Here is a 14,462-nt window from a genome sequence, read left to right on the forward strand (position 1 = left end):
GTGCGTGCGTGCGTGCGTGCGTGCGTGTGTGTGTGTGTGTGTGTCTGCGTGTTTGCGTGTGTATGTAAATAAATATGAGTGTGGATGTATGAGAGACAGCCTTGCACCAACAGCTGTGACCGGAGCCACACAGGGCAGAGCAGAGATTGATGATACTGGACTTGTATCATCATTTATCAGGGATGTGATGTTTCAGGCATTTGAGATTTGTTTTGAGTGCTCTGCCTCAGTTCATTTCCAAAGAACTTCATCATTTTCATGGGTCACTTGATTTGATTCGCCCAATGATTTGCCACAAGCTCAAAGAGAGCCGTGCTTGAGAAATTATTAACATTCCTTAAATGTTTTAAAAACTTTATTACATTACTACTGAAACTACAGTATTTTAAATGAGATTTGATATAATAGAAAAACACAAATTGGTGCATAACTGAGAAGTGGAAGGAAAATTACTCATATTTTTCTTCAAAAACAATCTTAAAAGTGTGGCGTGCATGCAAATTCAGCTCCCTGACTTGAGATTTTGGGAAAACWTCCTTCCATACGATTACAGTTGCAAGTCATGTGTGGCATCTCTGTATGAGCGTTGCACATCAACAGACTAAAATGTTTGGCGATTCTTCGTAAAACAGATCCAACAGGACGAAAAGTGTCAGCAAACATAAGTTTGTTGATCCAATCCATCCTGTTGTAGGTTGTAAGTTACAATGCAGTAACTTTAAGATTGGCTTTAAGATTTAGAGTGTTGTCCTACTTTAAGATGGAACTTAGTCTCCAGTTTTCTTTCAAGACAAGCCTGAATTTAGCTTGATTCAAAATCCCATTAAGTGTGACAAGCTTCTCTGTTCCTGCTAAAGAAATGCCTCCCCACATGTTTCATGGTGGCAGTAGAGTACTCAGATTGAGAGAAAAGTATTTATACTGATCTTAAACTGCACGTAGGCGACTTCTGAAAGTAATGGTGTGCATTAACTTTGACTTAAACGTGCTAAAGTAAACACAGTCGAAAGAAATGCAAGCTACACTTCCCTGATTTTTTATCTGTAGAAACATTTTCCTTAAACTGCACATTTTTTCTTAACTTCAGTCTTATAGCTAATATTTGAACGCTGAAGTTTGTGGTTCTAGCATAACAAACTGTGAAATGAAAATGTGGGTGCCAATATTTCAAGTCAATCAGTTCACCCCATTCTGTTGAATCGCTCAGAGAACACCRACCAAGTAATGAAGGAAACASCATTTAGGTTTAGAAACCACCATTCCAAACGTTCAAAGCATCTTTAGGTTAGGAGTTTTAAAGGTAATTTTAAACTAAGCACAATGTGGCAAGATTAAACAACATTCCCTTTAATGGTAGATTGTTTTAGCAATCGATCTGCTATAAAGGTGCATTATGTTGCAATAGGTTAAATCATCTAAACTGCAAAATAACTTTGAAAATTGAGAAGTCAGCCATGAAAGGCCTAGATAAATGGAAAAAATATATCTTTTTAACCCAAAAATGTAACATGGGTTTGTTTATGAGCTGAAACTACTTGATGAGGTGTAAGGGAAACACTGTGTTGCAAATGACTTCAGAACATTGATTAGGATCTGTGAAAACACCAAAATCATGTTTTTGAAAAATAAATTACTGCACAATGTTTGGTAGGTTTGRTATATTATGTGCACCCAGCAAAAACATAGCAGTAACTGTATGATTTACAACCTGTCAATCATATCATCTTCCCAGAACCTCTCTCTCTCGCCGAGTTTGAACAACCACTATGTGTCGCTAATCCATTTCAACACAAATCCTCATATTCATTCATACCCCGGCACACACATGCACACAGTCTAATGAGGGATTAGCTAATGAATTCTCTCAACAGATTAATTACATTTTTCAGACTTCGTCCCCAAACAGCTCAAGGAATGAGCCAGTACTTTCAAAGAGAGAGAGAKATTTTTTAATCTATCACCAAATTGAAATCAGTAGAAACAGATTGGCTTTGGGCAAAAAGGACGTTTGATTTGAGGAGAAGACATAAAAATGGATCTGAAGAACTGCAGACTGAGGCGTTACTTTTAACGAGAAAATAAATAAAACGGGCCTTTGATTTGGAGCCATTATACATGGCATGACTAGAATGAGAAGGCATTTTTCGCATGAATCTAAATGAGAGGCAAACATTTCAGATACTCTTCTTTGTACCGCTGTTCACCGGAGGGCTTAAAAGCGTCGTCCTGCCTCCGTCTCTTTAAGTGACAGCAAAGCACAAGAGCGGACACACAAATTCGCACCGCACATACACAAAAAAAAGACAGACACACAATGATTCACACACACACACACTCCCTCCTGCCGTTTTCACAGTCTCTTGAGTGGAGGAGATGCCCACGGCCAAAAACCAATGGTTTCTTGATTTTTTTTTTCTCCCCCTCTCTCCTTCTCTCCTCTTTCTCACTATCACTCCGCTTCTCTCGCCTTTTTCCATTAAAACACCCAATTTTGTTTCATCTCCTAAATGGAGCGGAAAAGTAATTATAATTAAACCAACTTGGTGCTAATGTTCAAAATACTGAAATAATTTACAGTTATAATTAAACCAGCTCAGATGTTGTGTTCAGTGGGAGCGGCAGCCTTCTAATTCGTCTGGAGACACTGATGGAAAACAATCATTTCACTTCATTAGGATTAAAGACGCCTGGAATCTGTGTCACAACTCGATCAGAGAGGAGGAAGATTTAGAAAGTTGTCAAATTAACATAAAACTCCGTCACTGACTTTATAAAGACGGTGAAGCGCAGGCTTGTTCGCGTTTATTACGCTGACTTTGTAAGTGATTAGTCAACATGCAAATATGCAAAGCAGTACGATAAGGAGAAGGAGAGTGGGAGATTTATGAGAATGACTCAATTTATAATTTGACACAGTAATTGGGAAACTAAAAACTGATAAAACAAGAATGAGGCTAATTTATTGAAACAGATATTGGGGCACAGACTAAATAACTTCTTTGATGTATAAAAGATAGTTTTAAGTTTAAGATCATGTTTAACTTGTACAGTCCTGGTGTCTTTGCTGCCTTTTTAACGTATTAATTATTTTGCAGTTAATGCTGTTGGCCTTAATCTGAAATATKTTAATGAAAAGGAGTTACAAGTTGCAAGATTTAGTAATTGTGTAATTAAAAAAAAACAATTTTGATCTGTTAAAGTGCCTGAATCTGGGAGTTCATTACAGAATAATGCACTGCAGCCAAGATGCTGGCCAAAACTCAACTTATTAACATGTACCTTATTATGACCTTATTTGCTTTCATGCACAAATAACTACTTATTATCCTGGAATGCAACTCAGTGGAAGTAATTTGTGTAAAACGTTATCCGAACAAACAGATATTCCACGTTCCCCTTTCCGAAGCAGCATCCAGTCACTTGTATTTACTTGCAAATTAACAGCACTCACATTCCCAAAGAGGCCTCAAAGAAATTCCACACATTTGTTGCCCCGAGGACCAAATGGCCCCAAGGGAGGGGAAGAAAGGGGGGATAGTTATGGGCTACAGGGTGGGGTGAAGGGTGACAATAAAACGTTTGCTGATAAAGTTGGAATTAATGCGGCCAGCGAGAATACTGGAGCAGAAAATTAGGTTTTTGTACAATGAATGTGGATTCATTTGCGGGACTTAACTGAAGCGTGTGCGTCCTTAAGGTTTTAGTTTGATTTTGGAGGTCAGCCCTCAAAACTGTTTAGTGAGTCTCGTCTCTCTCTCTCCATCTCTCTCTCTCTGTATGCATGAGTTGAAATAGAAACAACTGCTGAATGCCGAAATTAACGCACAGCAAACAGTGTAGAGCGCTGGCTCAAATGAAACCAGATGAGCTGCAGGGACTGACTGACTGTCGGGGTCTCAGCAGCCCTGCTCAAACATCGCAGCCACGCGAAAAGTTGTAAAGTTGCAGAATTTCTAAACATCGTTGCTGCTGCTGCTGCTGCTGCAGCTGCTGCTTCACCTGCAGGARCGAACGCGTGTTTCCTCCAGACAAGATGGAAAAGGGGGGATAAAAGGGGTGCGAATGCTTGATTTGCAATTCGGATACGTCAATTGTTAGGTCTTAAACATCAAAAAGAGGACGACGAGCTGCGGAATGATGCGCGACCCACGGAAAGGAAATTAAATGAGTTCAGCGGCTACTTTAGTTTCAGGTTTTCAACTTTCTGCGAGTCTTATAGTATCTTAAAGGACAAATTAATACATTTTTATCACCTCGAGTAAAACAGCACTTAACCGATATATCTACAACCCGTATCTTTGCCAACCCAAAACATTTTAATTCAACCTAACTTAGAGGGGTGGGGGGGGGGGGGGTAGATCAAACTTAAAGGGCTCTCGGATGAAGCCAAGAAAACAAGGTTATTGTAAAACTGCGTTAAACAAGATAGAAAAGAAGATGATAAAAATTAAACGATCATTTACGCACCAAKCTATATCCAAATAAACGCCTGTAAGACACACCAAGCTATATATATAGTGCAAGATTGCTGCAAAAATATATCTAAATGGGTTCACTATCATACCGCATGGATATACTGTTTTTTAATACTGTGATGTCCGTGCGCACAATAACTTCTCCTCTCCATTCACGCGCTGCAGAAGAGGATGAACGGCACGCGTTGTTTATCCAGTCTTGTACCATTTTAGTGCCCAGTTAAAAACAAAAAACAAAAAAACTTCTAAATAACAATAATAAAAGCAGCAGTAAATACAATCTATTTTATTCTAAGTGCAATTTTTTTTTCCTCCTCTCACTTGAGATTTTGGTAAGAAAATGTCCGTTCCAAAACTTCAAACAATCTAATGTCGCAACTTATCTGAGTTTAATAAAGGGCAACAACCCAAAGCTCTGATTCATTTCGACTCACTGGTTGTGGTAAGCTCAACCCACTTGGCAAAATAAAACAACCTTACATGCGGCTTTAACTACACCGACGAATCGAACCTGTAACATTCAACCTGACAAAAATCACCTTCACCTCACAGAAAAGTGCCATTCTCGCATCCGGCGTCGTTTAAAAAGCACCAGCGAAGCTTTAAAACCGGTATGACGGGACATTGTCAAAGCGAAGGTTAACTTTTCTTCAACACCGTCACACACACCTGCCCGGAATTCGTGTGCTTCCACTAAGAAGAAACGGCAGATATACGGTTTAAACGTCCCTTTACCTCTCTCAAACGACAGCAACACTCCAAACATCGTAAGAGTTATTTTCTTTTACCTGTAGGCAACTGAGCGGAGACGGAGCCAACTCCTGAACAGAGGATCACAACTCCCAGGAATACAGAGAAAAGTGTATCCATGGCTTTACGAGACTGTTCTCCTCCCGTGAAAAGTTTGCTCGGTCCAAGTTTCTTCAGTCGTCTCAGTCTTTCTCGTTTATAGGTTGTTATTCCATCTGCTGTTTTAGCTCCATTATTCAGTCCGTGCTCTCGCTTTTCGATTCCTGCGGGCGCTCGCGGACTCCACACTTTGTTTCACGCAGAGAGTGGAGGGAGCGCGAGGCGGAGTGAGGAGGAGAGCGAGGTGTAGTGGGAGCGCGAGCGCAGCAGAGAGCTGGTGACGTCACAAGAAGGGAGTCGATTGAAACATTGCTACACCTAAAAGATTATCTCGTGTACTATTCACTCTTGTTACTGGTGTTTTAAAATTATCAGAAGGCCAGTGTAGCGTCTTAGATATTTGAAACATGTCTCAGCACGTTTAAAAAGACAATTCTTTAACGTTTTATGTAATTAAACCAAACAAAAAGTGGATGAAAACTCAAAATTTGTTGCAAAAATTAAAAAATAACAATAAAGCATCCATCTATCCATCCATTTTCTTCCGCTTATCCGGGGTCGGGTCACGGGGGCAGCAGCTTCAGAAGGGAGGCCCAGACTTCCCTCTCCCCAGCTACTTCTTCCAGCTCCTCCGGGAATCCCAAGGCGTTCCCAGGCCAGCCGAGAGACATAGTCCCTCCAGCGTGTCCTGGGTCTTCCCCGAGGCCTCCTCCCGGTGGGACGTGCCCAGAACACCTCACCAAGGAGGCGTCCAGGAGGCATCCTGACCAGATGCCCGAGCCACCTCAACTGGCTCCTCTCGACGTGGAGGAGCAGCGGCTCTACTCTACGTGTTCGAAGTTCTGCCGGAGATGGGAGTTGAAGCTCCGTCTCACAGGGGACTCCGCCAGAGGTTCCCAGCAGACCCTCACTACACGTTTGGGCCTGCCAGGTCTGACCGGCTTCCTCCCCCACCACCGGAGCCAACTCACCACCAGGTAGTGGTCAGTGGAGAGCTCCGCACCTCTCTTCACCCGAGTGTCCAAGACATACAGCCGCAGATCCGATGAAACGACGAGAAAATCGATCATCGAACTGCGRCCTGGGGKGTCCTGGTGCCAAGTGCACATATGGACACCCTTTTGCTTGAATAAWTAAAGCAATAGACATATTTATCCTTACTTATAACACATSTTTACCTTAAAACAAAGGTAATTCCATGGCCAGATTTAGTGGTATTTATGCTGTTGGGCTAATTTGGTGTCCTACACCAACAACTTTTGTTAAGCAAAGTTAAAATAGTTTGATTTTTTGGCTTTGTCCTCAGCGATTTGTCCTTTCTTTAAAGTCCCTCATAGACTCAAAGATTTGAAAATGTCCCAGCAAATATGCCAGACCTGTCCAGTGTGATAGGTCGCTGTCACACTGAACAGCACTGGACACCTCGCTCTCCTCACTCCTCACTCCGCCTAATGCATTCAGTAAAATATACTAAAAAGATAGGCGTTAACCAACTGCTCAAAAATTATTGAGCCACAACCTGAACAACTGGTTGAGGTTGTGGCTTAAGTTAAAATATGACTATTGCTTTCAAATAGTCCAGTAGTTGTATACATGAGAGTCCATCAACTTAAAATAAGTCACCTTACATGATCTTTCATATCAAAACATATAGAAAAAAAAGCTATTTTTTCTGGTTCTGGCTACTGCAAATTAAGTCGTTAATAACATTTTTCCCACGGTACTTCACTGTGATAAACTCCCCCCTGAGGCACAACAACATGCCCCAACTTATCACAAAATAGCTTAGGGAGAGTTAAAATAACAAGCCGGAGGTGTCACAAAGCCTAATGAAGGCGAAAAAACCAAATGCAGAGGGCAACAGGAGAACTCACAATTATATGGCAACAAGGACAAGAAACCTCTTAATACTCCAGTAGCAGGAAAAACTAGCACCAAACTGAGGAAACCAGGCTGCATTACATAATGAGAGAGAAATKACCAAATACCTGCAGGTCTGGTGGTYACCAAACAAGGATCTGCTGTGCAAAGAGGCAGAAAGCAAGACTTCAAGAAACATACAGAGACTRTGTTTTTGTCTTTTGTTGTAATTTCCATYGAGACAATAGTTATTGTGAAATTGTCCTGCATAAAAAATGAAGAATTTAAATTAAATGATTTAGGTCAGTTTAACTCCTTGCCAAGTTTTACCAGCGGGTTGACCCCTTGTCTCTTCATACCTACGTTTTGTAGTTGTAAACAAATCAATTTATACTCATATAAGTTTTTTTCTCTTTTGGTAGGAAAGTGCTTTTGGTAAGTTTTGGAAATGAAGAATCATAAAAATGCTTAAAATATCTCATAGTTTYATATCATTGTGTGTTCTTTTCTGAAGACTTTAGATTGTGCTCTATTACCACCGACATATTTTTCATCAAAGGTACACACTGCAGCTTTCAATCCATGGGTATGAAGTAGTTTGTTTACAAAATGGAATGAATTAATCAAACGACCCTGCATAGAAAATGAGGATAAGTGAAGGGGAAAAATGAAATATTTAAAAACAAAAGGATTAAGGAACTTATTTTTGGTCAAATGTATTCYAGTGGTAGCTTTAGTTGGACCCACCAACCAGATAAAAGCTCTAACAAGAGTATTTATAATCCCAAACACAATGTGGAGTCCCTGTCCAGCTCAGGGCCCCTTAACCATTCAGCCAATCCACAGAAAAGGGACCCCTGCTAATGCTTCAGAAAAATGGAATACAGTGGAGAGCAGAAAAGAGAAAGAAAGAATAATAGAACTGAACCATATCTAAGTCAGACATGAAAAGACACAGCCATTGTAAATTTCAAAGGGAGAACGTACCCAAAGTCAAAAAGCTTTCATTACAATGTGTTTGGGTTAATGTAAAAATTGTGTATATTGAACTCATCCACAGAACGGAAAGATTAAGCGGGGACAAATTCTGTTGAACAAAAATGATGCCTGTGAGAGACAGAAACCAGAGCAGTAAAGGATCTGCAAAGTCATCAGGATGTACAGCCAGAAGCTGCTTCCATTTGATTTAAAAGAAACCTTGGTGGACTGTAACCATAGCTGAATGATTTCTTTGTGTGAGTGTGTGTGTGTGTGTGTGTTAAGAACCATCCTTTCCTAGAGTGATTTAAAAGGACTGCAACACCCTTGATGACCTCTCCATCCTCCATTTCCCTTCTCAGAACTCATCCTTGGAGAACTGCTTACACCACATTAATCTGCAATTAGCTTTATGTTTCGCCCATCCAATCACTTACTCATTGTTGAATTATAAAGTACCAAACTTGCGAGTGTTAAAAGCAGTTTTATCTAAGCTGCAGTTTGACTTTAAAACTGCATTTGCCCACATTTCACCGTCTGCCACCACTGGTGACAGCATGTCAGAGTGGGAATGGATAACATCATGACAGGCCTGCCAAATAGACAAAATAGATGTTTTGATTTGGTACACAGCTCAGCTATAAATACAGTAGGTGTTGAGGATAGAAATGTTAGAACAAGGAACAGGTGTGGATATTCTCTCAGTGTTTGCTTTGTCTYTCTTAGTGCCACCTCTACTACATTAAAAGGTGCAAAAAAAATCTCTTTCTCTATGTTTGTAGGTCAGGAACATGCCGAATGTTTTGCTGTTTGGAGGAAAAATACATTTAACTGTAACTTTTAAAGCGCTGCTCAATACTGTTTTTCATACGATGCTACTGTGAATGTGGCTACATGGAAAGGTTTTCTTTATATTAACCTTTCCTTCCTTGTGATCAAACGTCACAGTCACGTTTCAGATTGTGAATTTGTTGTCGAAACCCAGCGCTCGTGGCTGCGTGGTAGTAGATAGCTGTGCTTATTTACTTTTTCAAAGTTGGAGATTGCAGGCTTCCAATGTTTATTTGAAGCAATTTCCAAGTAAACTGCAATCACATATGCAGACAGCCCTATGTTTGTAGGTCTGTTTACAGAAGGCTAAAATTATCTGAGCACACATTCGCTTTAAACTGAGACGTGGTTTTGTATTGACATCTACAACCGACGCAAGAATAGTTTTTAACTGTGGACTGGTTGTTCAGATTGTACATTGCAACTACTTTGATGGATTTATTGACAATCACTTGATCTTTGAGGGCAATATACATTCTGTGCTAAGGCCCACCAAAGTATGTATTTTTTTTTWATCAAAAATGGAGAACTTTTAACAATGACACCCTTTGTTTTACTCCTGTGTCAATGAGTCTATTAATATTTGTAAACTTTTCTTTTATTTGTTGGTTTGAATCTCTCACCCTGAAAAATAAACACTGACTAAACAACATTGTAAGGATGTGCAACAAAATTATAAGAATAATTCAGGTAGAGCTTCCCCAGCTCCACAGATCCGGAGTCACAAGGAAGAGTTTGATTGACATCACTAAGAGCTTCTCCTTGGCTCTGATTGGTCGTTTTTGACTAGGATCTGTGTATTTCTGCAGATGGCAGTATGACCACAGGGACAAAGCAGAGTAGCTTGATTTTTTCACAGATTTTATTTCTTGTGTTAAGTCATGAAATGGTAACAGTTTTAACAAATAAGAAACACAAAAAAAACATATATATATATATATATATATATATGGTTTTTTTTGTTTTTTTAATAAAAGTTATCTACTTCAGTTTTAAAAGTAATTCTTTTGTATGTTTGTTTGCAGTTCTTCTTTTCTGATTGCAAAACAAATTATTCTTGGTGGAATAAAATTCACCTTATCTTTGTATATTTACAGTTTGAAGTATTTCATGTGTAATTTTAACATAATTTTCTTTTTTTTAGCTCAATGTATTCAAGAAATATGAACACAGTGGTAGTGATCATTCACACAATGCATCACTTGACAAACATGCAGTGGCAAATTTTTAAAAATAACCCGTTCTTATTCTGCCAAAATTCAAAACATAAATACTGGTGTGTGGTGATTTTAAAACCGATTTACCTTCATATAAAAGAAAATTACAATGCCACACCTCAGGAGAGAAAAGATGACAGGCATTCATTGCTCTGAAATAGCAAATCTTATGTGCTGAAGGTTTGATTACAAATCCTCCAGAATGGCAAGGAGAATGATAGAAACTGTAAATGTATTGGACCATGATCCTTTTCTAAGGCTGTTCATTTAGAGGAGAGTTTTGAATGGTCTAAAATATTATTTGGATTGAATTTCAAAGACCAACACACATGTAGTTATGAAATTTATTTAGTTTTTACAACAAACAAAATTTAAAATGTGATGGCCATTGGTGCCCTGACTATTTTACCACTGTAACTGATCTCAACATAAATGCAGTGTTTTTATTAACCCATCAGATGTTCGTCGAACAACATTAATAAAGTGAGAAGCCTAAAAACCAAAACACATGCAGGGTAGGAACAGTGTTAAAGAAGGATTAGATATCTAATAGAGTGCTGTAAAAACCATGAAAGTGGGAAAAATTGGCAAAATTGCCGCCCCAGTATATCACAGTATATCCACTCTGACTCTGCAAAAATGCATAGCTCAAGAGGGAGAATGAGGTCGATAGAACAGTTATTGGTTGTGCACTCTACACCTGGCCGTCTGGAAGATGAAGAAGATGTCATTATTTAAAAAAATAACCTTACAAAGTCCGGTCTGAAGTTTGCCACAAGCCGACACACAGCACAGCAAAAATATAGAACAAAGAGCCCACATGTAAGTCTTACCTCACCTATTTATCCAAAACTCCACCTTGGAATTGTAGCTTCCTTTCCACAGTGAGTCCCTCCACATGCCTCCCACATACTGCTCCTCCAGACTAGTGGCAGCAGCAATTAGCAAACACCAGAAGGAACTGTGTCTGCAGAGCTTATCATACTATACTCCTAAGAATGGAGGAGTATTGTTGTGATAAGGTAGTGAAGAAAGAGAAGGTGCTTCCTAAAGAGACAGAGATCAATTTCAATTGTCAAGTCATTTTTCATATAAAAACATCATTTTCCATGAGAAAATTAGAATTGTTTCTTGATTATAGTATAAAATGGCATTATGTGAATAAAATCTACATAGCGCCCTCCCTCAGCAACCCCTGCTTTAAAGTTCACAATCTTTAAAGAAATATTTGAAAATACCAAAAATACTAAGCTGTCTGTCCTACTACTAGTTTTTGTCTATAAAGAATTTATTTCTGTCAATACAAGGTTTTATTGTTGCAAAAGAAAAGATATCCTAAATAAAAAAATATCTGGATTTAACTGCCATGAATAGCTTACTTGTAAAAAAGAAACTAAATAAAAGCAGTTAGCACAACTGGAGGCCAACTAATTTGATATTTTTTTTTAAATCTATTCAGTATGAACTCCTTTTGAAATGTGTAACCTTCACTCATCAAGGGGTCCTTCAAAAAATCTTTTAATTTTTCCAGGGAGCACTCATAATAAAAAATGAACTTTATTTAAAAAATGTTACAACAGTGAAAAATATTTGTTCTTGCATTCAATAACGTGGAAATTTGACAAGAAGCATGTGAGCAACAATTAAACAGATAGAAAAATACATTTCTGAAATGGCTTAAAACTTATGAAAAGTTAAGAGAGAAAAACCCTGTCATATCTAAAAGCTAAAAATAAATATTTTTGTTCAAATAAAAAGACAGACAAATTTCATTTCTATAAAAGGGTTTGACCAATGTAAAAAAAAAAAAAAAAAAAAAAGCATACCCAAACTATGTGATGTGACGACATCTTCCTTCAGGTGCAGTGCTTTTCTGAAAGCATAATCTAACTGAGTTTTCTATAATTAGTTGATTGTGCAATGTAGACTAAATACACACATTTTTCATTAAAGAAAAAAAATTGAAACAGTGTCTTAAGTGCCAAAATCTGCGTTTATCATGTCAAAACCGAAAATAGATGTGCCTGTTCAATCAAAACATTAAAGTTGTTGTAATGTTCCAAGATTCTTCCCTTAAAATTATACTCCACTGGCAGAAGAAGACAAGATTTTTCTTTATTATTATCTAAAAGTAGGCTAAAAGAAATGAAAAAGAAAGAAGAAAAATAAAAAATGGGGTGCAAAGGCCAGATGCATAAAAAGCAAAGCAAACAGAAAAAAGGAAGACTAATAAAAATAGATCTGCCTAAAGAAGAAAAATGAAGACTAAACACCTGAATATATTTGAAGAACCTTGAGAACATGAATACATTCAATAAAAAAYAAGTCATTGGGAAATAGATAAAGTAAGACTGACCCTTGAAAAAAGAAAAGTTGAATTTTTAAAAGGTTTTCACGGCAAAAGAAAATCTGAGGTATTCGGCTTTTCATAATGCACATTCAGCCATTTGTGAGAAGGCACACAGTATGTTTGCACATCAAAGACACTTTTGAAGATGTTATTCTAAGTGATAGAACTGAGTTTAATCTGTATGGTAATTTTCAAAAGCAGCAAGTCTGTTGTGGCATGTGTCATTGAAGCCTCAGGTCAAATAAGACTACTCTCATTACCAGGAGAGGAGGCAAAGGGAGCGAATGGGTGAAACAGGAAATAGGAACATCCAAATACCTATACAACCAAACTACTTGCAACAGGAAAGATGGAACACTGTTTTGAAAATTTTAACCCTTTCATACATGAATTATGATTCTTTGTGTTAGAAATTTTTTTCCAATTCTTTTTTATTTTCTTAAGGCATTAAAAAAAACGGTATGAAAAAAAAAATGTTTTTGTTTTAGGTGCTCAATTGTAATTTTCTCCAAATACAAAGTTGTTATTTGAAAAATCCATCAGTGGTATTGTTCTTTAGGGGTTACATGATGTCACAATATTGTGTTTCACCTACAAGAGTCGTCTACAGTAGAAGGAGGGACCGGGTCGGTCGGCATGCTTTTTTGTCTGTCGGCCATATTGGATTTAACAAAAATAATTTCTTGCATTTGCAGCTGATGGTCAGTAGTGTATTTCATGATGCATGATGTATTTCATGATGCATTAGTGTCCACTCCAGTGGTCTGTGTGCATTTCTAACATAAAAATCTACAAGAAGCACAAGAAAATGCCTTTAAATAGATGTCTACTATAGTGACCGCTATGCATGAAGGGGTTAAAACAGCTTTATTTTGGCCTTTTCTTGGCAAAGAAGCTCAAGCTTGGTTAGTCGTGTGGCTATTTACAAACAAAGCTTTTTTGGTTTTCAGTGACTTTTGCCACCCTGCTATTTAGGACAGAGTGTTGGGAGTGTGTGTCTAAAAGTTGTTGTGTGAACATATTGTCCCACCTGAGCTGTAGATCTCTTAGCTGTTGTAGAGAGTTGTTGTTGTCTGACTAATTGTCTTTTCCTGGCCTATTTTAGTTCACGTGGATGACTATGCCTTGATAAATTTATGATAATGCCATTTACATTTTCATTCAAGTTTGTGGTTGTAATATGATCAATGAAAAAGGGTATGAATAAAGCACAAATGCATAAAGACAGCAAAAAAAGTGGTGAAAGGAATTGGAAAAAGAACCCAGAAATGTCTATAAATGGTTTATTTTATAAACCATTTATATAATAAATGGTTTATAAAWGTATAAACCATTTATTTCTTATGGTTTATACATTAGAAATAAACCATTGTCATTATTTAGATTGAAAATAGACCAGACTGGACAGAGACAGATGGTGATGTTGGATTGGGTACTAAAAATCTAGAAATTGCTGTAAGTCTTAAGACAGCAGAGAATGATTATTATAATCAGAGGTATCTGAACCCATAAAATTAACCCTTTCATGCATAGTGGTCACTACAGTGGACAGCTATCTCAAAGCCATTTTCTTGTGCTCCTTGTGGATTTTTATGTTATAAATGCACACAGACCACTGAAGTGGACACTGATGCATCATAAAATACACTATCAACTACTGACCATCAGCTGCAAATGCAAGAAATTATTTCTGTTAACTCCAATATGGCCGACAGACAAAAAAGGATGCCAACCGACCCGGTCCCTCCTTCTACTGTAGACGACTCTTGTAGGTAAAACACAATATTGTGACATCATTTAACCCCTAAAGAACAATACCACTGATGTATTTTTCAAATAACAACTTTGTATTTGGAGAAAATTACAATTGATCACCTAAAAAAAAAAAATTGAAAATTTTTT

The 14,462-nt window shown here is 37.9% G+C and overlaps 1 protein-coding gene across 15 annotated transcripts in view; it reads right to left on the bottom strand.

The window, feature by feature from the left end:
* Nucleotides 1-5,553, bottom strand: part of ptprk (protein tyrosine phosphatase receptor type K) — a 102,421-nt gene extending 96,868 nt beyond the window's left edge. For all 15 annotated transcript variants that reach the window (XM_008397408.2, XM_008397421.2, XM_008397419.2 and 12 more), the window contains exon 1: nt 5,264-5,553. In XM_008397408.2, coding sequence (XP_008395630.1) covers nt 5,264-5,345 — 82 coding nt within the window. In that variant the 5' untranslated portion in view covers nt 5,346-5,553. The remainder of the gene's footprint in view (nt 1-5,263) is intronic.
* Between the last annotated feature and the right edge of the window lie 8,909 nt (nt 5,554-14,462).

The sequence above is a fragment of the Poecilia reticulata genome, linkage group LG21, assembly GCF_000633615.1.
Source record: "Poecilia reticulata strain Guanapo linkage group LG21, Guppy_female_1.0+MT, whole genome shotgun sequence".
NCBI lineage: Eukaryota > Metazoa > Chordata > Actinopteri > Cyprinodontiformes > Poeciliidae > Poecilia > Poecilia reticulata.